Consider the following 26,124-nt stretch of genomic DNA (forward strand, 5'->3'; position numbering starts at 1 on the left):
ATGAAAGACATTAATAGAAGGAACGATTGATTTCCCTAAACATTTTCATTGTAAGAGGACACCGCTTTTTCGAAACTTTTCCCTGTTGGTAATCACTTTTGAAACTGGTACATAAAATTACATTTTTTTGTAACATAGATGAAAACATTTGAACGGAGAAACCAAATAATCCAACAACAACAAAATTTCTTAGGCGATTAGCAAATTGAAGGCTTTATTTGCCGTCATGACTGTCAAATTAAAGCGTGCTCGTTTTAAGTGCTTACAGTTCGCAATTATTTTTTTATACCTGTGCTGGTAAGGAATATTTGAAATAAACATTTTGCTAAGAATAGTGAAAGAACGGCACGTGCACTATTTTCTGTTCTGGCTAATGGGTACATCAGCTAAGTAGTTTTTCACTATCTTGGTTAATTGTGTCCTATTATAATAATTTTGTGTTTCCCTAAAGATCAAATTCATAACAACTTTTGCTCTTACTTTTTATGGTAGCAAACCAAGCAAAGCGCTGCAGTTCGGCTTTTTACGTGTTCTAGTCTTGTGGGAACTTAACAATATATTGGGTTTTCCCTTTGCTATTAATAATTGCATTCTGTCAACGTAAACATAGTAGATTGAGATTTTTCACTTTTTGTCTGTTATTTTTAAATTGTATATTTTACTCGTAGTTTCCCTTTACTTCAATGGTTCCCTTTCTTTGGTGTTTTTGCGACACCCGGGCGTGTAAAGATGATGATTTGCTCGGATCTCTTCTTAACTTGTAGCAACAAAAATAGGTTCGGTTTCAGTGCAATTCCAAAAAAGAATAGTTAATCGTTCGGAGGGAAAATTTTATTGGAAAACTTCGGATTTTCTTTCGTGCCACAGAATGAAGATCATTTGTATGGATAGTTTACATTTCGTTCCATGATCGTTTTATAAATGAGAACAGTAACAACACTCATAAATATATTCAGCCAGGTGTTAGTTACTGCAAACTGTATAGAAAATAATCTTCGTACTCTTTTTTTTGGTTTGGATTTTCGTTCGATAAATGTATATAGTAAATGTGTTTCGCATTGCCTCACTGTATGGCGTAAACTACTTATCTTTCAGATTATTTGAAACTATTTAAGTGAGTTGTATGCATGGCTTGTATATCCCTTGAAATGTCGTTTTTAGTCGAAATACTTCGGATAGCACTCAGAATCGATTGTGTCCGTTGATTTATTTAGTAAACCGGTGTTGTTGCTCAGAAACTACAGATGAGATGTCTAGCACGAGAGCCGCTGCGTGTGCGGGTTGGCCGCCCATCGACATTTGCTGCATCGGAATCTGCGGTGTCATTATCATTTGTTGTTGGGGTTGTTCAGCTGGCATGAATTTCGCTGTGAAACGTGATTTGATTGAAGAAAAGTCAAAAAATGTATTAGCGGTCACATTTTGGACGCTTAGGCCCTGGCTCTACATAGTGAGGGTGGAGGAATTTGCTCATAGTTTTAGTACAGATTCTTGTCTAATTATTACATTCAACATTGGCAGCTAGTACAAATCAATATTGCTAGTTTTTACAACATAGTGGGAGCTTACAATATTCAGTGTTAAAGCGTGGATTGCTTTGACAGTACGAGAATGATTCCTAGAAAAGAATCGAAACGTTGAGCACGTACTGTCAGAGCTGACTCGCACACAGAGACAGATCTTTAAGGACATACAGCAGGTAGCCTACAGACACATACACGCAAATGTTTCTTGCATAGGCCTGGATAACCAGAGGATTGAATATTTACAACATTACGATATTACCGTCCGAAGAATAAAATTGTTATCAGCAAGACGCAGCTTCGACAAACGGAAGCAAGACCCAAGTAACCACAAGCATTATATCAAAGCACTAATTGAACTGAGTACAAGCAAATGCAACATTATTAGAAATTTCCATGCGATTCAACTTTACATCAATGCCGTGATGTCTTGACGTATTATTATACTCATACTTGTTTAAGTTGCCAGCAACATCGCATTAACTTGACAGTTGTGGCACCCTTTACGATTGGCACACGCATTAGTCATCTAATGCTAATATTATTATAAATCATGTATTGAAGTCTAACAGAAAGCTTCATGGTTACTTGGAGAGATCACTGCAGCAACGATTTGGGTGACAGATACGATACGTGTGTTTTTATGTGTATTATACTAAATACTGTCAAGTCGATCTTCTTATCGGTTGGACTGAACACAAAATAATGAAACAGAATTAATTCATTAGTGACTGAAAATAAAAAGTTTTGTTTGGTTTTCCATACCATCTATTAAAAAAATTATTGCAACAAACCGAAATGCGTTGTTTCAAACAAAATAATAGTGTTGCATGATAAATCATTTTTCGTTTTTGAAAGATTGAATGTAAAATTGAAAAAAGTGAGTGTGTTGAAAACGTTTTACTGGATTTAAAATTGGTTTTAGGAAAAAAGTTATAGACTATGATAGGTAGGGTTGTAGATTGAAAATTTTTGATAAGTGAAATTATCCCTATTAGTTAGATTATTGTTTTTGTGTTGGCCAGGTTCAGTGGATTGTATCAGACGGGGTTGTTGAAAGCTGGAAGAGCTATGAAGAGTTGTTTTCAGAGTAATCGTTAAGAAGAGAATATGATTGTCGCTTGTACATTTCAAGGTTTTCAGTAAGTCAACGAACTGTTCGAATCGGAAGTTATTTTGGCTTGGAATTCCTTTACAATTCATTTTACGTTAAGTGAATATTTGGGAGACTCTTTTTTCTTAGATATCTGTGCAATATTAGTGGCCTCTCAATTAACATCCAGGTGACATCCGAATATCAGTTGCAAAAAGCTGTTAGAGTCAATAGCATCGTAGCACTAACCTTGCGATAACGCTATACTGTTAACAGCCGGCCGCGAATTCTGTCGAATAAAAATAACAGAAAGTCGAGTTTCGAAAACCGATTGGTGCTACATTCGGCTTAGCTTTGTTTTGCAATAATCTTTATAGATTTATAGTGAAGCATTACACTCAAAAAAATCGGCACGTCAAGTTTACGTGAAAACATTGGTAGTTCTCATTCACACACTTTTCATGTCCAATTCTCGTGAATTATTAGTAACTAATACTCATACTTTATTAGTAAATTTTATCATCTTTCCTATTAACTAGTACATGAAGTTCATGTAAGTTGCTGCCCGGAAAAAATAACCATAGCACGAAAATTATCAAATCAAATTATCATCAAACTTATTGTAGCCCACCATTACATTCAAGGTTCTGGTTTTGAGAGATTCTACCATAAAAATGACGGGTTTTTAAGTATCTTAACAATAAAACAATCTATTTTTTCGCATACAAAAATTTTCATTTACAGTGAAAGTTATCGCCCGTTTATAATAATTTTTTTAGGCAAGAAAATAAAATATAATTGAAAAAAGCAGTAAATTTGGGATGAAATATGGCCAATTCTACTGTATAAAATAGGAAACAAAAATATGAAAAAATTGAATTTGAGACACTTTTACAATAAATTTACCATAAATTTCAATGTCCACAATAAAAATTGTTGTAAACGCATTGTTTCTACTACAAAATTTGAAATTTGATTTGATTTTTACGGGTGTACAGAAGTTTACATGATTTTCCATGTGGATGTGACGTATCGATTTTTTAGAGTGTAGGTAACGGTAACATGCTCGGAGCGTGCCAGAGGCAGACCCTCTCATTAATGTTTGTCGGTTTTTGTAAAACACAAAGCCCAGGTGCGGACCTGGGGGCCGAAAATGAATACGCAATTGTGAGGCTCGACGGATGGCGTGAGGTCTGCTATGAGACAGAATAGGAGGAGAGGAGTTCCGTAGGGCACTCAAGCTTAGTACGTAAGGGCAATAGTATGTTGGCTATCAATAAAGAATTAATCTTAACTTAGCGATCGTCCCCTAAGGGCGGTCGGTGGACAAGCGGAAAAAAGCAGTCTTATGCCCTGTACAGAGTGCACGCGACAGCGACGCGACTTCTTCCACATTGTTTTAAATGCGTAGCCCTGCTTCCGGCGAAAAAGAGCTGCGTATTTAAACGAATGTGAGCGAAATCGCGTCGCGTCGCTGTCGCGTTTACTCTGTACGGGGCCTTATATTTAGACTTTTTAGACGGTCTACGCACGTGTATGGCGCTATATCTCTACATATTTACGTTGGTAGAAGGAAATGCTTATCACCTCAGGGACTATTTGCTTCAAGAAATGCTTTATCGATTTCACTGTTTCTAGTTTTTGCTGTCCGGTATTGTAAGCGCCAATTAGCAATGTGTGATTATTTACATCTTCATAATACGTTGGTAGAAGGAAATGCTTATCAACTCAGGGACTATTTGCTTCAAGAAATGCTTTATCGATTTCACTGTTTCTAGTTTTTGCTGTCCGGTATTGTAAGCGCCAATTAGCAATGTGTGATTATTTACATCTTCCCCCAATCGCCAAGAATTTGAAATTGTTTCGCAATAGAAGGATTCTCTGGTAGTGGGGCCGTGGCCACCCAGATACGTACGATACGAGATACGAGATATGGTATCATAGTCATTTGCGAGATCATTCGTAAATGACTTTGATACCATAGCCAGGAATTTTGCGGCGGTAGAGGCAATCTACGTCAGACTAAAAGAGGAGTCTAGGAGGATTGGACTAAACATAAATGCGTCGAATACCAAATGCATGAAAGGAAGAAGCTGAAAAGAGACAAATGCTATTTATCACATAGTTGTTGCAAGTAGTCGCAATCACTAGTACTGATGATGATGTTATATATTTTAACCTCGTCGGCGTACAACAGGCGGCATACAGATGGCAGTATGACAGAAAGTTCGTTGAAAATAGCGAAAACAAGAGAGTCCGAGATTACTCCCCTGTGGGATGTTCAAAACGTCCGAAAACGCTTCAAAGCAAGAAGCTCCGATCTTAACGCAAAGCGATCGGTTTATCAAATAGGATCTGAACAAGGCGATTAAGGATCTGTAGACTCCAAGTTTCTCTAGTTTTAAACCGAATTTCGTGATCAACTCGATCAAATGCTGCCTTGACATCAGTGTAGACAGCATCAACCTGCTCACCGTTGTCCATTGTGCGAACGTATAGTGATGTAAATTCGGTTGAATTTGTCGCAACAGACCGCTTGGGATAGAATTCATGCTGAGCAGTTGAAATGTAATTCTTAGATGAGCAGAAGATCTCCACAGTTCACGAAATTTGCTCTTTTGCCGTGACCTGTTAAATAGTTACATAAGTGGAGCAAGTAACTCATCCGTGCACAACTTCAGAATGGACGCTGGATGCCATCGGGACCAGCGTCACTAGGACAGTCGTCGATGGCAATGGAGACTTGATCAGGTGAGGTAGAGCGTTCATCGAACCATTTCCTAAAGTATTGAACGAAAAGATCGTACTTCTCAAGTTCAGAGTTGGCAACTTGTTCCTCAAGGGGACTGTCATTGGCAGACCTTGGAATTTTTAATTTACGAAACTCCAAAATCGGTTTGGATTCAGAAATCTACAGTACAGAAATCTTTTGAGTTTCTTGTAGTCGCGTTACTCGCACGGTTGAATTCCTGTTTTGTAAGGTGATAACGATTCCGGCAGTATCTTCGTAGACCTCTAGCCCTCAGCCGTTTTAGTCTGCGTAGGTGATTATTCGACTAAAGAGGCTTTGACGGCGGGAGGGCGTCGAGTACAAATTCAGTTATCGCGTTCAAGATTGTTCGCTGGAAATAATCTACGGCGTCGTCAATACATGAAGCAGAGTTTATTATATGCCAGTCAACGCGAGAGATAGCGGATCTGATTCCATCATAATCAGCTCGTCGAAAGTCCGCAGACTAATATTCCCGAATGCATCCTCAAAAATGATCGGCGTTTGGAGATTCAATAGAACGTCCAAAGCAGGAGGGTCTGCGTCGAGAGTGATCAAAGGCTCGATTTATTTCGAAACGGTGCTGACGGGTGTTGCGGCTTCGTTAGCCAAGACCAAATCAAAAAATCTTACGTTGTTTGTACATTGGGGTCAATTTCAACCCAAAATTAAAACTGTTATATCTCAGGCAAAAGTAGGTGGAGTTCCAAATTTTCAAGTGGTTTAGAAAGGCAATTTAATTAACTATTAACATTCATAAAATTATGAATGGCGACTTGGCGGGAGGAATCTTTTACAAGGAGCGATTTTAGTAAAAGGCTGGCAAAGGGTGAACATGTGCATTCCATAACCTCTGTTCATTAACTCCTATTCCTACCTCCACGAGGTGCCGGCCGGGGTACGCAACTTCGGTTGTCGTATGCTAACAGGAAAGGGGGCATTAAGATGGCAGCCCCATCTGCGGGATAAGGACCTTAGGTTAACAGCCTACTGTACCAGAACATACAAAAAGTTACCGAAAATGAAAGAAGAAATCTCTCCGGATTATTGTCAACGACCTTTAGCATGAAAACACGGACACGAATCGGAACATGGAATATACTGACCCTTGCCCAGCAGGGCAAGCTGGCTCAACTTGCAAGGGAAGCTAGCCGCCTGAAGCGGGAAATCCTGGGGCTGAGCGAGGTCCGCTGGCCGGGTACTGGCGAACACAGGACATCATCCGGACAAGTCTTGCTCTACTCTGGCATACGAGGTGAAAATGCTACTCGAGAAAGAGGAGTTGGATTCCTACTGAGCCCAGGGGCACATGCGGCCCTGGTGAAGTGGGAACCAATAAATGAGCGAATAATCGTTGCCAGATTCAGAACACGGGTTAGGAACCTTACGGCAATCCAGTGCTATGCGCCAACAGATGCTGCCGACCTGCAGGAGAAAGAGAGCTTTTACAGCCAGCTGAACAGCGTGGTTGAGAAAATCCCGAAGGGGGACATCCGAATTCACATTGGCGACTTCAACGCGAAGATTGGCTCAAACAACGCGGACCTTGAACGCGTCATGGGACGCCATGGCCTAGGAGAGATGAGCGAAAACGGGGAGCTGTTTACAGAATTCTGTGGCAATAACGACATGGTCATTGGTGGATCGCTCTTCCCCCATAGACCAGTACATAAAGTCACGTGGATTTCCCGCGACGGCCGAACAGAAAACCAAATCGACCACATCTGCATCAGCCGGAAATGGAGAAGGAGCCTTCTTGATGTACGCAACAAACGCAGCGCTGACATTGCATCCGACCATCATCTTGTTATCGCTGAGATACGTCTGCGCGTCGCACGTGTCCAACGACGAGAGGAGAAATTGGGTGCCGCTACGACGTCCGCCGATTGGAGAATCCTGAGGTAAAAAGGGCCTTTGTTGAACAACTTGAACCTCAAGCCTCGGAGTTGCCACCTGGTGGAACCGTCGAAGAGCATTGGACCGGCATCAAGAACGCCTTCATCACGACCAGTGATGAAACCCTCGGCAAAGCGCGCAGTGGGCGGAGGGAGTGGATTTCGGATGAAACTTGGAGGAAGATCGACGAGCGGAGAGAGGCGAAAGCCGGCATTGAGCGAGCGCGGACCAGATCGGCTAAGACAGCTGCCCGTCAACGATACGCCGAACTGGAGAGGGCTGTTAAACGTGCCTGTAGGCGGGACAAGAGAGCCTGGACTAACTCCCTAGCCGAACAAGGAGAAACCGCCGCCGCCAATGGTGATATCCGTTTGTTGTACGATATTTCTCGCCGCCTTAGTGGTGCCAGGATGAATACAAAGATGCCGCTAAAGAACAGAGCTGGTCAGCTATTGACTGACCGTACAGAACAGCTTAAGCGATGGACTGAACATTTTGAATAACTCTTCCGAGTTTCAAATATCAGAGACCAACAAAACCAGCAGCGTACGACGCCTACAGTTCATCGAATAAATCGCGTGAACTCGGAGGCGCCATCGCTGGATGAAATTGTAGCAGCCATCAAGAGTATGAAATCCAATAGAGCGCCAGGGATAGATCGTATTTCAGCCGAAATGCTCAAAGCTGACCCATCTTTGTCAGCCCAGATGATGCATCAGCTTTTCAGTAATATTTGGGAAACCGCAACTTTTCCGGTTGGTCAAAGTCCCTAAGAAAGGAGACCTAACGGAATGCGGTAACTGGCGTGGCATCATGTTGCTCTGTATTACTCTCAAAGTACTCTGTAAGGTAATCCTCAACCGGATCCAGGAGAAGATCGACGCTACTCTCCGGCGGCAGCAAGCTGGATTCCGTGCTGGCCGATCATGTGTAGATCATATCACAACGCTCCGCATCATATTGGAGCAGATCAACGAATTCCAGGACTCTCTTCTGCTGGTGTTCGTTGACTTCGAAAAGGCGTTCGACCGACTCAATCACGAAAACATCTGGGGCGCACTTAGGCGTAGAGGAGTTCCAGATAAGCTAGTCCATCTTATCGAGGCTCAGTACGAGGCGTTCTCGTGCAAGGTTTTGCACGACGGCGTCTTGTCCGACCCCATAAGGGTTACTGCTGGCGTGAGACAGGGCTGCATTTTATCACCGCTTCTGTTTCTCATCGTTATGGATGAGATATTAGTTGGAGCAATTGACAGTAGACCAAATCGAGGATTGCCTTGGAATCCTCTAACGATGGAGCAGCTAAATGACCTCGACCTAGCCGACGACATTGTCTTGCTCGCACAACGCCGAAACGATATGCAGAGCAAGTTAGATGACCTCTCCGAGAGCTCCCAAGCAGCAGGTCTCACAATCAATGTAGCGAAAACTAAGTCTATGGTAGTGAACACTGACAATGCCACCAACTTCACAGTAGCGGGACAACAAGTTGAGCCGGTAGCCGCCTTTCAATATCTTGGTAGCCAAACAACGCCCGATGGTGGTACCAAGACTGATATAGCCACACGGATCAGGAAGGCCAGGGGTGCCTTTGCAGGTCTGCGAAACATTTGGCGCTCAAACCAGATCACTCTACGCACGAAAACCCGAATCTTTAATTCAAACGTTAAATCCGTACTGCTGTATGCCTGCGAAACGTGGTGCGTCTCAGCGGAGACAACGCAAAAACTGCAGGTATTTATTAACCGGTGCCTGCGATACATCATTCGTGCCTGGTGGCCTGATAACTGGATATCCAATGAGGAACTCCATCGTCGGTGTCATCAACGGCCGTTAGCCACAGAAATTCGTGAACGTAGGTGGAATTGAATCGGACACACCTTGAGGAAAGGAACGAACGAGGTTTGCAGAGCAGCACTCGACTGGAATCCACAAGGACAGCGTAGAAGAGGCAGACCCAGAGGCTCATGGCGACGGAGCTTAGCCAACGACATCCGGGCTGTAGACGAGAACCTGTCCTGGCGACAGGTAAAAGCCATGGCGGGTAACCGTCAGCAGTGGAGATCTCTGATTTCATCCCTTTGTTCTGCCGAACCGGCGGACATGGACACATAAGTAAGTAAGTAAGATTTTAGTAAAACAAATCGGAATTTTTTTTTCGGATACAACGATGCTTTCTTCTACAAAAATATACGCGAACACGAGAACACGAGTAGATGGAAATCCGTCTACTTTATGCTGAGATATAGCAGTTTGAATTTTGGGATCAAATTGACCCCAATGTACAGACATCGTAAGTTTTTTAATAAAATTGTCGCAAAACGTTAGTTTTTGAATTTTTTTGATCAAATAACTTCTATAATAAAAGATTTCGGCAGACACATCTAGTCGCGAAAAAAGTAGATTAATTTATTGAAAAATAAAAAAGTTACAGCACTGACGAACTGACATGACACTTAGAAGAAAATCCTCTAAAAACCATCGTCCTGCACATTTTGCTTGCACACTAGCACCCTCTGTTATGCATGTTGCGGAGTAGCTTGCATTTGCAGGGTTTTATGCTGTAGGGGTTTGTACATTTGAATGATTTTAAACTGCAAACTCAAAGTAACACTTGCGCGCCGCGGTGTGGCCATGTTGCGAAACATTCTTTTTTTGAAAATTGAGTGGTTTTTGATTGGACGATGGAATTATCGCGAGTGTCTCGTCTGTTTGTCTGTGGTTACAGCTTCTCAAAGTGGCCTGGGGTCAAACTGACCCCAATGTACAGACGAAGGGTTAAGAATTAAATAACTGAAAAATATTAGGATATTGGGTACTTTGTTATAACAACAGTTGTAAGGGTATACAAAGGTGTAATTTTGAATAACATTTGATATGCTATATCTGGTGTCTTCCTTGTGAATAATGTGGGTTCAATATAATAGTAAAAAAGAAAATAAATAAACAGACTACACCCTTAAATATTTTTTTTCCTACAAATTGGTTCAGTTTGCCTAAAACTTGGTTGAACTTAAACAGTGCAAATTCAGATTTTTACTAGAACATTTGTCCTATTTTGCTACTTACTACTGATAATTGAGTTGTTCGTGGTGATGAATATAAATATTTAAGAGTGTATGTAACAGACGTTACAATAAGTGAAAGTTTAATAAAACGTATATTTTATGTTATTAAATGTATAAAAACTAGCGTGTAAGTACATGATTTATAACCATTTTTTATGTATTTTAAAACTATTTGTCAATCTTACAAAAGCAGGAGGATGACATAACCGGCTAAACAAAAAGCAATGACATTTTTTAAAATTCTGTACACTTTTACTCTAGTACTGTAGTATAATTCTCCTAATCGGATGTTGAAAAGTACTTTGATTTCGAAACATTTATTGCCTTTCCTAGGACGGTTGATTCTATACAAAATTTCATGAAAATGTTGAAAATGTTGTTGCGATACTGCAAGTTGAAAATTATCATGCGTCTCCGTTAAATTCCGTTAAATGTATTCTAATGGAGCTAATACCTTGTCGGAACCGGAAATTTAAAAAATCCTTTGGTAAAATTACAACAAATCTAGGTGCTTTGATAGAAGACAAAAACTTTAAAAAATCATATTTTTAATGCGAGGCCAAATTAGGTTGTAAAAAGTTTTACTTAGTGATAGGCATATCAGCCTTCATTGCCCAAAAATTTTCGACCTAAAATTGCCTCTCCGGTACAATGTCATTCCCCATGTTAAATATTTTTATATAGCACCCAACAAGATATTTTTATTCAAGAAAAAAAATCGGTCAAAGTTTTGTCCGAATCTTTAACTGCAAATACTACAGCCTACATTCAACACTTGCCATCTACACTACACTCTATAGTACTCTAGAATTGCACTACATACTCAACACGTGTTTTTCGTGCAGCAAATAAAAATGTAGCAAAATAAATCGATACATGCAGGAAGGGGGTTAGCTTTTCGTTTCAATTACGCAATCAGTGCGACCAGTTGCGTTCGTTTTGTCATTTCCCTCCGATGTGTACTTCATTTACATGAGGGTGAACGTTATGTAACTCAATGCAACTGGCTGTCGACAGATTGTGTAAGCGGTTGGTTTACGAGGTTATGAACTAAACTAAACTACTAACGCAGAAACACTTGCAAAGGAGGTCACTGACCCAAGAAAAAAAAACAAAATTAAAAACTATTCATTGACAAGAAGACATCAGAGACTCCTTTTTTGACTGTATTATGTTAGTAATCCAAAAGGTATGTTTCTTCCAAAAGTTTCATATTGTAGGCGTTTTACTAAATTGAGGCATTAATAAAATTAAGGATTTAGGGCAGCTTGGGGAAATCGGGAAACTAATCAATTCATCTGTCAGACTACGAGCCTGACGTGAAATCGTCATTAAAGAGGTTAACGTGAAAAAAGCGTTTATCTGTCCAAACCAAGTGATTAAACCTAAACATTTGATGTGTTTCTTAAATTCACACTCATGGCAGTCACGTGGTGCAGTTACTATCTAATCAATACAGAAGTGTGGGCTTTTGTTGCGCTATTTTTATGTACAAATGAAATGAACCGGATCCAAGAGTAGAAAACTAAACATAAAACAGAAGAGTATACTTCTACCAATCACTTCAGAAAGACACAACGTAACTCGTTGTCCGAGTTAGAACAAAATATCTCTAAATTTACGCAATTTGGCTGAGGCTAGGTAAGAGGTAATAATATCAGAAAATCTTCCATACTGTTTATGATTTTAATGAGTTGTAGCAGTTGAGGTTGGTACAGTAGACCAATAGCCTTTTATTCTGTTTGCTCGGTTGGTTGATTATTAAAGGGTTGTCTATCCGCCAAATTCAACGGGAATACTTCCGAATAGAACAAACTTGCTAGTGCACAGTTAGGTCTGGCATTAATTTGGTTGTGGTTATTTTCTTTAAAGAATGAAGGGAACGCTCTTGCTTAATTTCTTTGTGGTTGGCCGCGATATGCCGTTTTTAGTTTCTGGCTGCAATTTGGAAACGGAGAAAAAAGAGAAAAGAAAGAAAAGTACCGTGATATCAAAGGTTAAACTTAGTAGGAAAATTTCAACTGCGATGAATGGAAATGTAATATTTTAATTTAAATTTTTAAGTAACACATGTCAAAACTGTAACCCTGTAAATTTATTTTATCGTCAAGTTGTGCATTATTTTGATGGGCTCTCCTGTTACGGCATTAGGTATATATGGAAAATGTATTGTAATTGTGAAATACTTAATTGATAGCTTTGTAAATTTTGATGTGAATCTCAGTTTGAAAATGTGATTATTAAATAACAACTACTTTCTCAAATAAACTAAACTATAATCACGATATTAGAAGAAATGGTCATTCATTATAAAATACCAATGGCAGTTAGTTTTATTGTATAATAGTTAGACAGTAAGTTCGTAACACGACACCTAATATATATTCCGTAGCTGAATGAATAAGCTAGGTTCGCATAGGACAGAACGACGATTTTATAAATTAAAAAGAGATAAATAAAAATATGAAAAACAATTGCAAAGATTTAAAAAGGCTGATTATTAAAAAAAAGTCGAACCTGATTGGGAATCCTATAAATATTGGTCAAAAATTACATTTCATACTTCGATGCTCTGTTCATCCTACCGTTTATCTTTAGATTTAAAGCGAAGCATTACAAATAGAGCGCGATTCATATTGTTCACAACACTGTGTCCCTGCTCGAAAACTATGGTTAAATGTCTGAAAGCTTAGCTTTCCCGATCCACTCCAAAATGTATGATTCGTGATGAGAAGATAAACATGATAACTTAGTTCCTAGTTTGGCTAGTTGCAGATTTGTCGAGTTTTTCATTTAATTGATATCTAGCTCCTAAGTATTTATTGTATTTTTTCCTGTTGTCTATCGTATCTCCTGCGTTTTCATTTATTTGGTTTTCTTTTAATCGGAAATGAGCTAGCCGTCTACATGAAGTTAGCTACGAATAAAAAGGGTTTGTAGGAATATATCTATTAGTGCGATTATTTCTACTTGTTAAAGGTCTTATGAATGCTTTTCTTTGATTTTTGTGTACCACCAAATATGTGAATAAACTTTACCCGGTCAACAACGGTTTTGTAACATTTGTACTTTAATTCCTGATGATGTTAACAACATATTAGCTTAATATTGAAGTAAACTATGGAAAATATGCAAGAAGAAAATTCGTTACGTCTCACGCAATGTTTTACATAATTTAAAGTTAATATTGCACCATTCGTTGCCCCTTTGTTACATAGCAGCAAAATTATACTCAGTGCTGACCGGGAAAATTTATTGCACATATTTATTGAGTAAAGAAAGCATCGTAAATGATCTAGCTTACGGGTAGAATCTAAAAATCTCTTTAGTGGACTCTAGAAAGTAGCTGGAAAATCAATAATGTAATGTATAATGTTCAGTATGTTGCGGAGTATAAGTGAAAAGTATCGCGACGATAACGTTTGTTTTATCCTGTTTGTGTTCGTTTGCTGAATGTACTAACAAACGCTTGGTACATTGAAGACTCAAACCAGAAGAGGATGATGTTTTACTTACCTACAATGATTGCAAGTATAACGAGGCCGATTACACCCATTATTATCATCATCTATAAAAGAGTAAGATACCATATTAATTTTTTAGTATTTGTCAAAAGTTAGGCGATAAATGTGTATTTTCTTTCATAAAGTTTCATAAAGCACCTAATTCTTAATATTTTTTGAAACGGTGGTTCTACACTTGATGAAGGGACTGTAAGGGAAAGTAATGAAGAAGGATTTTTTGGGAATGGATGGGAAAGAGTGGAGGGGGGGAGGTAATAGGTAGCTACGCTTAACAAGTTGTCGTTGTGACTCCTACCTTTTGTCCAATGCTGGAAGGTGCATGGGTCGAACCAAGCTATAATTTGAGATTATAACCGGAATCGAACCCACAACACTCGCCAGAGCATGCGGCTCGCTGGTACCCGTGTACCTAGGAACCACAAAGGCGCTGGACAAACGGAGACTGCACAACCCCCCTTATTAATGAAGCGACTTGGGTTGGGCTATTTTTAGACACAAATTGTGCCTCTTCCTCCACCTACTGTACCCAAGCAACAATCTGAGTTTTATTGTACTCTAATGGTGGTCTTCCAGACCAATTTCGGTCTTGAATGCCATCATAAGAGTGTAATAAAACCCAAATTGTTACTTGGGGTGAAACCACCGACCAGGAAGTTTAATCTAACTTTGTGTTTACTGGCGGGACGACGACACTACGCAGGCCCATGCGACTTACAGCGCAGGGTTTCGGGGGAAGGCCCCGTTCCTGTGAAAATAGACCAAACCTCGTGATTTTAATCATGATCTTGAAATGAGGTCAGGCATATATTAATATTTTTTGAAACGATGGTTCTACAAATGATGAAGGGACGGTCCCCAGAAACCCCGCGCTGAGAATCGCGGCTTACACGCTGACAGACGAACAGCGTTCACACGCAGTACCTTGTAAGTCGCAAGGGCCTGAGTAGTGTCGTTACGGCGAACGTAAACAATTAGTGCAGCATAGAAATGCTTGAGCTGCGTCGCCATGAGGCTCTGGGTCTACCTCTTCTATGTAGTCCTAGCGGATTTCAATCGATTGCTGCTCCGCAGATCTCGTTCGCTCCTTTCCTCAAGGCGTGTCCGATACACTTCCGGCTTTGCTCAGTTGCTGACGTGGCAAAGCTTGATCTTCTGCAGGAAGAAACGCATTCTGAAAGTTCGATCTAAGCGATGGAAAAACTGCCCCGCGCAAAGAATGCACGGAAGTTTTTCTAATCGCGACTGATGCAATGGTCAAAGCAACGACGGACCAGGAACGTTTCTAAGATGAGTATCGTGAACACTCTTGAGTCCATTTGAATCTTAAAGAGGGTTACACAAAGTGATGGGCTTTCGAACCTTCTGATTAAATATTGCGCTAGAAGGTGTGTTCAGAAGAGCGGGGGCAGACACGATACACGAATGGCACGATTTGCTAAAAGTCAGTACTTCTTTATGGCTTCGCAGAAGACTTTCACATCTTATGTACTTATTTATTGGTCCATGTCTGCCGGTCGGGCAGAACAATGCGATGAAATCACTGCCGACGGTTACTCATTATGGCTTTCATTTATCGCTAGGACAGGCTTTCGTTAACAGCCCGGATGTCGTTGGCTAAGCTGCGTCACCATAAGCCTTTGCCTCTTTTTCGAGTCTTCTTCAGTCGAGTCCTTCTCTACATATCTCGTTCGCTCGTTTTCTCGAAGCGCTGCAGTTTTTGGGTTGTGTCCGCTGAGACGGACTACGTTTAGCAGGTGTAGAATAATCAGGATTTAACATCTGAGTAGGAAATTCGGATTTTGATATGTAGAGTGATTTGGTTTGAGCTCCAAATGTTTCGCAAACGTGCAAAGATACCCCTGGCCTTCTTGATCCGTGTGGCTTTATCTGCTCTATGGTGACAGGATTCCAAGGTAATCCTCGATTTGGTTTGCTCTCAATAGCTCCAACTAGTGTCTCAGCTATAATGATGGGAACAGCAGCCGTGATAATATGTAGCCCTGTCTCACACCAGCAGCAACTCTTATAGAGTCGGGCAAGACGCCATTATGTAACACTTCGCACGACAACACCTCGTACTGAGCCTCGATGAGATTTACTACCAAAAGGCCGCTCGCAAAGGCCTAGAATTTTTTTTGCGAGTAAGCTAATATAATTACCTTCCATGGGAAATTTATCAAACTCAATTAGCTATCTTAGATTTTTTTATCACCATCCGAAAAAAGTCTTATTTTCAATGCATACGTTATGCCCCGGTCCATGTACATTATCCAGTCCACCAGAAAAGTTGCGATTTACTGTTGTATAGTTGATGCATCGTCTGAGCTGACAAAGATGGATCAACTTTGAACATTTTGGCTGAATTACAGCCTATCCCTGGCCTGACGCTTTGTTGGATTTAATACTTTTGATGGCTCCTGAGTTTCATCTAGTGATGGCGTATCAGAGGTTAAGCAATTAATGCGACGTTTGCGTCATGCGTTGCTAGTTTTACTGGTCGCTGATATTTGAAACTCGAAAAGTTATTCCAAATGGTCAGTCCATCGCTTAAGCTGCTCTATATGGTCAGTCAGTAACTGACCAGCTCAGCTTTTTAGCATTCATCCTGGTGCCACTAAGGGGGTAGAACTATCGTACAGCAAACGAATATCACCATTGGCGACAGCGGTTTCTCCTTGTTGTTGTTGTTGTTGTCGGCTAGGTAGTTAGTCTAGGCTCCCTTGTCCTGCCTTCAAGCTTGTTTACAGCACTCTCCAGTTCGGCGCATCGTTGATGGGCACCTGTCTTAGCCGCTCTGGATCGTCTTCGCTCATTGCCGGCTTTCGCCTCTCCACTCATCGATCATCCTCCAAGTTACATCCGACATCTACTTCCTCCGCCCACTGCACACTTTGCCAAAGCTTTCCTCACTAGTCGTGATAAAAGAATGCAAAAGAATGGTGTTCCACGAGTTGCACTACTCTACGTGCAAATGGCAAGTTTGAAGGAACAACATCAGAATGTATTCCGAATGAAATAAACGCTGAAGTAAACGTACGAATGGAGCGGTAAAAAAGTTCATTTCCATAAAACAAACGGGCCAAGAAAGTGCTACTACACTAGTCATCTAATTAACAATCTCCTTTAGTATCATTACCAGATGTAGAGGCAACTGAAACCACACTGCACGAGCATGGAATCTTTGTGATCTGTATCTGCTCTGCACATACAATGAATTATGGCATGGAGCATTATGGCAAAAATCGTGCCTATTTTGGGTTCCGAGAGATGTTCCGGTCAAATTAAACTACAATTCACCGCATATCTACATCTATCTACAAAGCACTGTTAATCCTCTACGGCCACGAGACACAGGTTATCCTCGCCGAGGACCAGCGCGCTTTTAATGTCTTTGCAAGGAAGAAGTTGTACACCAACTACGGTGGAGTGCAGGACGCGAATAAACCATGAAAATTGTAGCTTTATCTTTGAGAACCCATTATGTATTTCAGTTGACTGTTATTGAAAAAATCTGATTTTCACGTAAACGCATCAGTTTACGTGTCAACTGTTTTGAAAAGTTGGATGGAAAATATTCACTTAACTTTTTATACGTAAAAATTATTTTGAGTGTGGACAGGTCGGTAGAATGTTATTCGATTCTCGTCAATTACGAGTCGACAGGAACAAAATGAAAAGGGATGCAATGGGAAAATCCCAAGCAACAATTCGACAATTATTGCTCTCTTATGATGGTATTTGTGACCAGTTTTGGTCATGAAGACTTCATAAGAGTGTGATCAAACCCTCAATGTTGCTTGGGATATCTGCATCATAGCACCGTAAATGCAATTGATAAATTAATGCATAATTCTACGGGGGCCTGTAGCCGCAAGGTTACCGAGTCTGCCTGATCAAGTGGTCGTGGGTTCGAATCTTACTAGAATCAGGCCATTCGATGTTAAGTGACTTTAGCATGGGTTAATTCTCAGGCCGTTCCACATCCCAAGATCATGGAAAGAATCAACTATAGTTCCAATCCCGAAAATTAGTAACACAAAGAATGCAACAGAATACAGACCTATTAATATGTTAGAGCTCCAAGAAAAAACTCTTGAAATCGTTGTCAAAGGACAATTAATGACTTTCATAAATTCACAAGATATTATTATACCAGAGCAGTCAGGATTTAGGACAAATCATTCCACGGAGACAGCTATAAACTTGATACTACATAATTGGAAGTCTAATATTGAAAGGGGAAAATATACTGTGGCTGTTTTTCTGGATTTTAAAAGGGCATTCGAAACAGTTGATAGATCACAACTGCTTCATGTTTTGTATAACATAGGAATTCGTGAGACGGTATGGAATTGGTTCAATAGTTATCTCTCTAATAGATGTCAAAGGACTAAATACGGTAACACTGTCTCCGATTCGCGCGAGAATAACTTAGGAGTACCACAAGGAAGTGTTTTAGGACCGCTACTCTTTATTCTTTACATCAATGACTTGAAACGCTATTTGGGCGGAAGCGGAAAGTTAAAACTATTTGCTGATGATGCCACAATCTATTGGACAAGTGACTGCTTAGAAACAGCGATTAAAGAAGCTGAAAACGATCTGAAACAAATCGCTGAGTATCTGAAACTGAAAAAACTGAGTTTAAATTTATCGAAAACTAAATGGATGATAATAGGAAATAGGAAATATGCTGATAATGTGGAACTCAGAATAGATGGAAACGTAATTGAGAGAGTGAAAGTTACCAAGTATCTCGGAGTGCAGGTAGACGAAAAGCTCAATTTTTCAGAACACGTGGATTACGTAATTTATTTATTTATTTATTTATTTATTTTTATTTTATATCATCTGACAAAATTTGTCTTAATGAACTAACATAACAATCAAATTGCACTGGACCTAGTAATTTTGCTTTTAAACAAGTGCGAAGGTTCGCCGAACTCGAACAGATGCTCAATAGTAGTGAATAACCTCACACTGAACGCTACGGGTTCGAAAAAGCCGAAGTTTGTACGGTGAAAATCGTTTACTAGCATGGAAGATGGTCTTAATACACGTTGCGATGCACGGAAGTTCATCATGGACAGGAGCTTCGGCGAGTCAATGTCGCCGTTCAGCACTTTGGCCACGAGTAATACTTGTTGAAGTTTGCGACGCCGTTCAAGGGTATCCAATCCAAGCAGACGACAGCGATCCGGATAAGGCGGAAGGTTATTTGGATCTCGCCAGGGTAAGTCCCTCAATGCCAGGCGTAGAAATCTTCTCTGCACACGCTCGATGCGCAAGTTCCATGAAAGCTGGTGTGGAGTCCAGACCACGCATGCGTTTTCAAGTAGAGGACGTACAAGGGAGCAGTACAAAGCTTTCAAACAATGAGGATCTTTGAAATCCCGGCCTATTTTTGCAATGAACCCAAGTTGCTTGCTCGCTTTAGAAACAATTTCCGTAAAAAACATAGCTATAAAGTATGGAGTATTGTGTCGAATAAGCAGATATTTAACGTTCTGGTCCAAGCTAACATATGTAAAATCAGTCATATTACCCCATTTTGATTATTGCGCAACGGTGCTATTGTTGGCGTCAGATACTCAGGTGCAAAGGCTTCAAAGGTTGCAAAATAAGATTATGAGAACATTACTTAGATGTGAACGGCTGACACCAACAACTCTTATGTTGGATATGCTCCAATGGATGTCAGTGAAACAACGAATAATCTATAATAGCGTAATGTTCGTACAAAAAATGAAACTAGGGATTTTGCCTGAGTATCTAACACATGAAGTCCAGTTTGGCAGAGATGTACATAGACACAATACTAGAGGAGCTTCTGATTTCAGATTACCTCGATTTTTGAAACATACGACTCAGAGGTCGCTTTTTTACAAAGGTCTTCAAATATATAACAGTTTACCGTTGGACGTGAAGTCTGCAAGAAATATAACGCAGTTTAAGCGAAGGGCAATTGTGGCAGTAAAAAGTCAGTTTTAAATTAAAGACAACACATGCATATGAACACGTCGTGATGCTGAAATTAAATTGATTCGTGTAGTCTGATGTCTACTAAGGTAGAATTGCTTGGATAGGAGAGCTTACTATGTTGCTTGCAAAGGCAAGACATGCAAAACAGTATCGGCAGTCTTTAGCCAATTAGTAGTCAAAAGAACTAATACTATGATGGACATACGCGGGAGAGTGATGCAACAAGTCACACTGATTAGATAAACAAAGATGTGGAAAATGTGAAGAAATCAGTTTCAAATATCCGAGAGATAAACCGTCCCTCCCACTCCAAAGATGCGTATGGGGTGGAGGCAATGACCAAGAAAGGTCGGGGCCATCATAGAAAAAAAAAAAAAAAAAAAAAAAAAAAAAAAAAAAAAAAAAAAAAAAAAACATCCTTCCTGCTGAATTCTGCATTTACTAACAAGGAAGCCTCTTGCCATGGTAAGTTATATAAGAGTGGTACTGCGTTAGTACTGTAGTATTTTAGACAATAACTCCTTCAATATTTCAAACCAATGGCCCAATGCAATGGTTACGACAATAAAAAATATTATTTGATATCAATAGTTACGTAGGTACATTATTTGGCACTAAACTAACCAACTAACAATTAGCTCTACTCACTTTAAGATTTTGAAGCCAGAATTTCCTCTTCAGTTTGCCGGCTTGCTGTTCAAACTGTGAAGCCCCCTGCTGCAGTGCATCGGCTCGGTCATCCAGCTCGGAAAGTTTTTGATCTCTCTCCAGTACTTTTTCTACGTTTGTTTTCATAATATCCACCACCTAGATATCGATAACGAAATCTTTAAAAAACCCAAAAAAGCTGGCCAATATTTTTTACCAACCTCATCGACTTGTGCCTGCGTCTGCTGCAGTCGTTTCTGTGCCGCAATTTGCTGGGGAGTCCTCGGTCCGCCGACAATTCCATCCGCTCCTGGCTCCCCGGCGCCGCCCGGTGCAAGTCCATCTGCTGACCTATTTATTTATTGAAACGTATCAAAATCAAAGATTAAGAGAAATGAGAGAATGTCGGAAAATTAAAATAAAAAAAGTATGCACAACACTAGTTCGTGTTCGGGTAAACTTTGTACGGGATTGAAAAAGAAGAATAGGTTGCCGATCCGTTCCCATATCGAACAGACAAGAATAATAGGCCATATCGGCAAACCAATAGATTTAACCCTAGTGCAGCATTATATATCTACTGTGGATAAATGCTGCATTTACGATAATCACGATAATTACGATTCTGGAGATGATGAAAATAACTTAATGTGATGAGGAGGCGCTTAGTAGTTTTCGATTGTTCGAAGAAATCAGATTCTATATTGACTAATTGAAATTTATCTCTGGTTATCAGTAATAGACAAGTTTAACATGATATTATGCTGAGAATTCTTATTATGCTATTAATTTGAGTGATCAGATTTTCAGTATACTAATGCTAATTTTTCGCCTAATTTTTAACTGCACTAAATCATTTCTTTATAAAATTAAATGCCTTTTCAATATGCTCTTGCGTACTAAATTGTAAGAAGTTTGATTTCGTTGGTCTATAATAGTAGCTTGTTATTACAAACAAAAACATACGAATAATAATGACAGTAGTAGGTATGACTAAGATTCCTGATAGTCTGGAATGTCTAAGGCGTATATTTTGTTTTATTTTTTTACTTTTTTTGTTTTCAAACGGTGAACGTAGAAAGTGGTTTACAATTGTTATGTGAAATAATGAAAAATTAGCGCGTGAGACGAATTCGAGTGAGATAAGACCAATTCAGCACCAAATTTTCAAAAGGGCCAATCTGCAAAATGTAAACAAACCGAGTGGGGGTTGCTTTCCCTATGCTAGTCCAGCAGAAAATACCCTCACTCAGTTTGTTTACATTTTGCAGATGCATTTTGTAGATTTTGAAAAGTACAGATTACTTCGTGTAGTGTTTGCGACACACTTAGTCTTTGCACAAGTTTTTCCAACTTTATTCATATAGTAGAATTGTTTCTGCTGGGGAGACATGTTTTCTATGATGTTCCCAAAATCGTCAATGCCCAAAATCAAATCAATTGGTCGAACTTACGGGGAATTAGGGAGATTGATGTGAAACTGGCTTAACGAATTAAAGAAATCATTACTTGACATATAGAGCGTAATTTTTGTTGTGGCAGTTTGGCCATCACTGATCTAGATTGTAGAAGAGGAAACTGGCTCGACAGTATCAACTAAAATGGTCTATTTTGAGTGCAGGAGAGAAATAAGTTGCATATGAGCTATATTGCCAAAGCTGCTGAGCAAGAGGAAACGTATTAAGTCTTTTTTTGCTTTTTACCTTTGTTATACTATAACAAAGGTTTAAAAATTGGTCGAAAAACACGAAATTGATCCGAGGCCCGGAGGGCCAAGTCACATATACCAATCGATAGGGTTCGACGATTTGAGCAATGTCTGTGTGTGTGTGTGTGTATGTATGTAATGATTTTTTCTATCGCCTGTTTCTCAGAGATGGCTGAACCGAATGGTTCGCTATTACTTTTGTTTGAAAGGTGTTATTGTCTAGTAGATCACTATTGAGTTGTTTCGTGATACGACGTTTCGTTTAAAAGTTATAAGCAAAAACGTGAAAAATACGTGACACGGGTTTCTCCGGAACTACATGACCGATTTCAACGATCTTACTATCAAATGAAAGCCCTGATTAAAGCTAAATTGTTCAGGAATTTTTAATTGAAAACAAACAAGTAGTTTAAAAGTTATGCTTAAAAAACCTGTTTTGACAAGGTAATAATTATCGCCTGTTTCTTAGAGATGGCCAAACCGATTTATGCGCTACTAGTCTCATTTGAAAGATAATATATCCTAATAGATCACTATTGAATGGTTTTTTGATTGGACTTTTAATTTGAAAGTTATGAGCAACCGTATGCACCACACCAAAATTAACAATAATTTATAATGATTTTAACCAAGATAATTTACCTAATTTCAATTATTTTAATATCAAACGAGAGGTTTTGACAGTACGAATATATATGCAAAATTGCATAAGAATTGGTTTTACCGGTCAAAAGATATTAACCCTCGAACAATCGCGCCAACTTTTGTAACCGTGTTACAATAGCCCCAAACCAAAGAAAACGTGTGCACTAGAGTTTTGACTGGGAAAACTTGATTTTAGGTTTATCGAACCTTTGGAAGAGTTTCTTGAAATTGAAAGCTCTATCGTCTGGTGGAATTTAAATTTTGATTAATCCCCCTAAAAGTGAAATAAAAAAATTATTTTTCTTCAGTGTCAATATAATACATTGATGCGTTCTGCAAAGTTATAGAGCATATTATTACAAGAAATTTTGCTAAAGACAGTAACCTTCTATCTCTGCAGCGAATAGAAATATCTTATTTATTGTACATGAATTTGTAAAATCATTTTTTCTATTTTTGCTCTTTTTGTAATTGTTGTATGACTATTTTATGTACTACAAAATTGTACAAATAGTAAAAATACACAACTTCGTTGAAAATACTATACCTTTATGTTTGCTTGTTTAGGATCTGTGGAACTTTGATTATAAAAAATACCCTAATTTTGACTCCGCATTACTCGACTACCAGCAGACGGATACATTTTAAACATTTTACATTTGCTGATAGTTTTGCTGCATAAATTTTCCCAACAATTTAAATTATTAATGCATTGAATTATTATGATATTTTGCTCACAATAAGTTTGTTGAAGAATATACGTTAGTTAAATAACGATTTGTAACTTTATAACAATATGGCGTTGAAAAACCTACACGTGTTGTATAAAATATAACAGCGTGAGTTAATAAAAATTGATCAAAATTATTCAAGAAAACTCTATTGATGTGAGTCAAATAGAATGGCATTACAGGAAAATATGCATAGTTTAAAAACCTATAAACTAGACCTTTACTAGACAATGTATATGCTAAAGGATAAGATTTCCACTTACAACTTACTTTTATTTGCACTTACTCAGATTAATAACAACTTACTTATCCCTACTCGGCAATTTCATCTATCAAAATTTAAAAGTGTTCCTATTTTGTTAAAATTTTGTAAACTTATTCAATTTTCAAAAATTTTATGTAAATCAACGCACTACGCAACGATAACCAATAGATGAATTATGTTCCGAAGGCGTGTCGATTTCTATCTCAAATAGCAAGTAAGACCGTATAACAAAGGTTCCTTTCGCCACTAGGTGGATTAAATCGGGTTTTTTTTTCAATTTGCCCGGTCAATTGAACCGTCAATTGTGTATGACGCTTGATCAGTTTTTAATGTGAACGCATTCATACCAATGGGGTTCAGATTAAAAATGTTCAGATTAAGGAAGGTCATTCCAGCGGGGGTCCACGGTACTCATATAGACGCAGCCTGGCAAACCTTTCTGAGAAAAACTAACTTGAAAATAAACTTGAAAAAAATAATAAACTGAAGTTTCTCAAAGACCGATTTACACATTCCAGTAAATAAATGCTAATTATTGTTCTGAAGCTTTCTACCAAGTTGCACAAAGATTGTGATTGTGGTTTAAATTTCATCAATAGAAACGTGTTTCCATGGGGACGCATAGTATTGCAAAGCGAAATTAAAATAATTAAATGCTTGCTTACTCTATTGTACCGAGAAGTTGATCGAAGTTTTCTCACGGCTTCTTTTGTATTCCATATTGTTAATAATTGATAATAATGTTGTGTACGTTAAACTTTGCTTTTAATATATGTGCATTTCGGGAAAAATTTTATTAATAAAATTAACCGAGGAATCCCAACTCTAAAGCCGGCATTTTTACATTTTCACGCTTGAACAGTGAACAATCATGGATATTTCCATAGTCCTTCAGGACGCACCTGCAATGAATGACAAACGATTGTGCCCAATAGCCATCGTTATCGCTCGTGGAAAGCTGGATAACAGAGGTGGGCACCGCTAATCAGCTAACCGCTAACCTTTTTGCCAGCGAGTAGTGCGTTTGCTAGGTTTTGAATGTGTTAGCGCTTTCATTAGCTTCCGAAAAGTTCAAGTGCCACTAAATAAACTACTAGCCGCTAATTTTTGAAAATAATACCAAAAATAAGATGGCGATTTCTTGCAAATTGATAAAATTGCTCGCTGCTGTTCGCGACGCGAGCAAATATAGTTCATTCATGGCTAGTTGTACTATTTCCAAATATTATTTCCAAAAATTACTGGCTGGTAGTTTATTTAGTAGTGCTTATATTTATCGAAGGCTAATAGAAGCGTTAGCACATTTAAAACTTTGCGAACGTGCTACTCGCTAGCTAAAATGTTAGCGGTTAGCTGATTAGCGGTGCCCACCTCTGCTGGATAAACATTGTCATCAATGTATGCATTGAAAAATGTTCGTGATTACGCAGCCTACTGATAGTGAATTCACCTATGCATCGCCAATCATAGCAACCTTGGCAAAAACTGTCAAGCAACTACGCTCGATATTTTGTTCGTGTTGTCAATCCTCCCCCGAGCGAAGAATTATTGGATATCGTGAGGCACTTTGTGTCCGCCAGATATAGCCGATCAGGCGTTTACAGTATCCTTTCCCTTCTGGTGTAACGCGGGAGCGTCTAACGAAAGCCTGGTTCCGGCCGCCAGATGGTGCTCTCTAACCGTAAAGTGTAACAGAAACTGAAGATCGAGCGTAGGGTGGCCTCATCATTTCGCGCCTTGGGCGCAGTAACCGGCAAAACGGTGAAAAAGTGCCTGGCTAAAATTAACATTATTATGCAAAAGCGTCAGTTGAGGCCGGCCGTGTCTGAGTAGCAAACAATCACTCAGAAGGAGCGGCAGAACCCAGGTAACCAATAAGCATTTCCAATGCAATTTAAAAGCAAGCCAAAAAGCATTTAAGTTGCCTTAAATGCTACTTAAATGCTATTTTGGCAAAATATGCGGCTACTTTACTGCTAGCCCTCTTATAGTGCTGACAATGCTTATTTGCAGCTAGTTACCAACAAGAAGAATTTAAAATAGAATTGTGGATGCCAATTTACAACAGTTATGCAGTCAAAAAGCTGATAAACAACAACCTGCAGAATAAAACGCCAGGGATGCTAATAATCGACTGATTTACTGCTTATTTTAATGCTTATTGGTTACCTGGGAAGGCGAAACACTACATCGTGTCATAATGTATGGCGAGACCTACTTGACACTGGACGGCAACGATTGGCACCGGACCGGGTACTTTACGTTATCCAT

General features: G+C 39.2%; 1 protein-coding gene across 1 annotated transcript; it reads right to left on the reverse strand.

The window, feature by feature from the left end:
* Positions 1-1,206: 1,206 nt before the first annotated feature.
* Positions 1,207-26,124, reverse strand: LOC128736284 (vesicle-associated membrane protein 2-like). The gene is made up of 5 exons (XM_053830758.1): positions 26,072-26,124; positions 20,726-20,855; positions 20,505-20,663; positions 13,867-13,918; positions 1,207-1,367 (listed from the first exon to the last, which is right to left on the reverse strand). The coding sequence occupies exons 1-5, from the start codon at positions 26,122-26,124 to the stop codon at positions 1,207-1,209; spliced, it is 555 nt and encodes a 184-aa protein (XP_053686733.1).

Source organism: Sabethes cyaneus, chromosome 2, assembly GCF_943734655.1.
Source record: "Sabethes cyaneus chromosome 2, idSabCyanKW18_F2, whole genome shotgun sequence".
NCBI classification, from domain to species: domain Eukaryota; kingdom Metazoa; phylum Arthropoda; class Insecta; order Diptera; family Culicidae; genus Sabethes; species Sabethes cyaneus.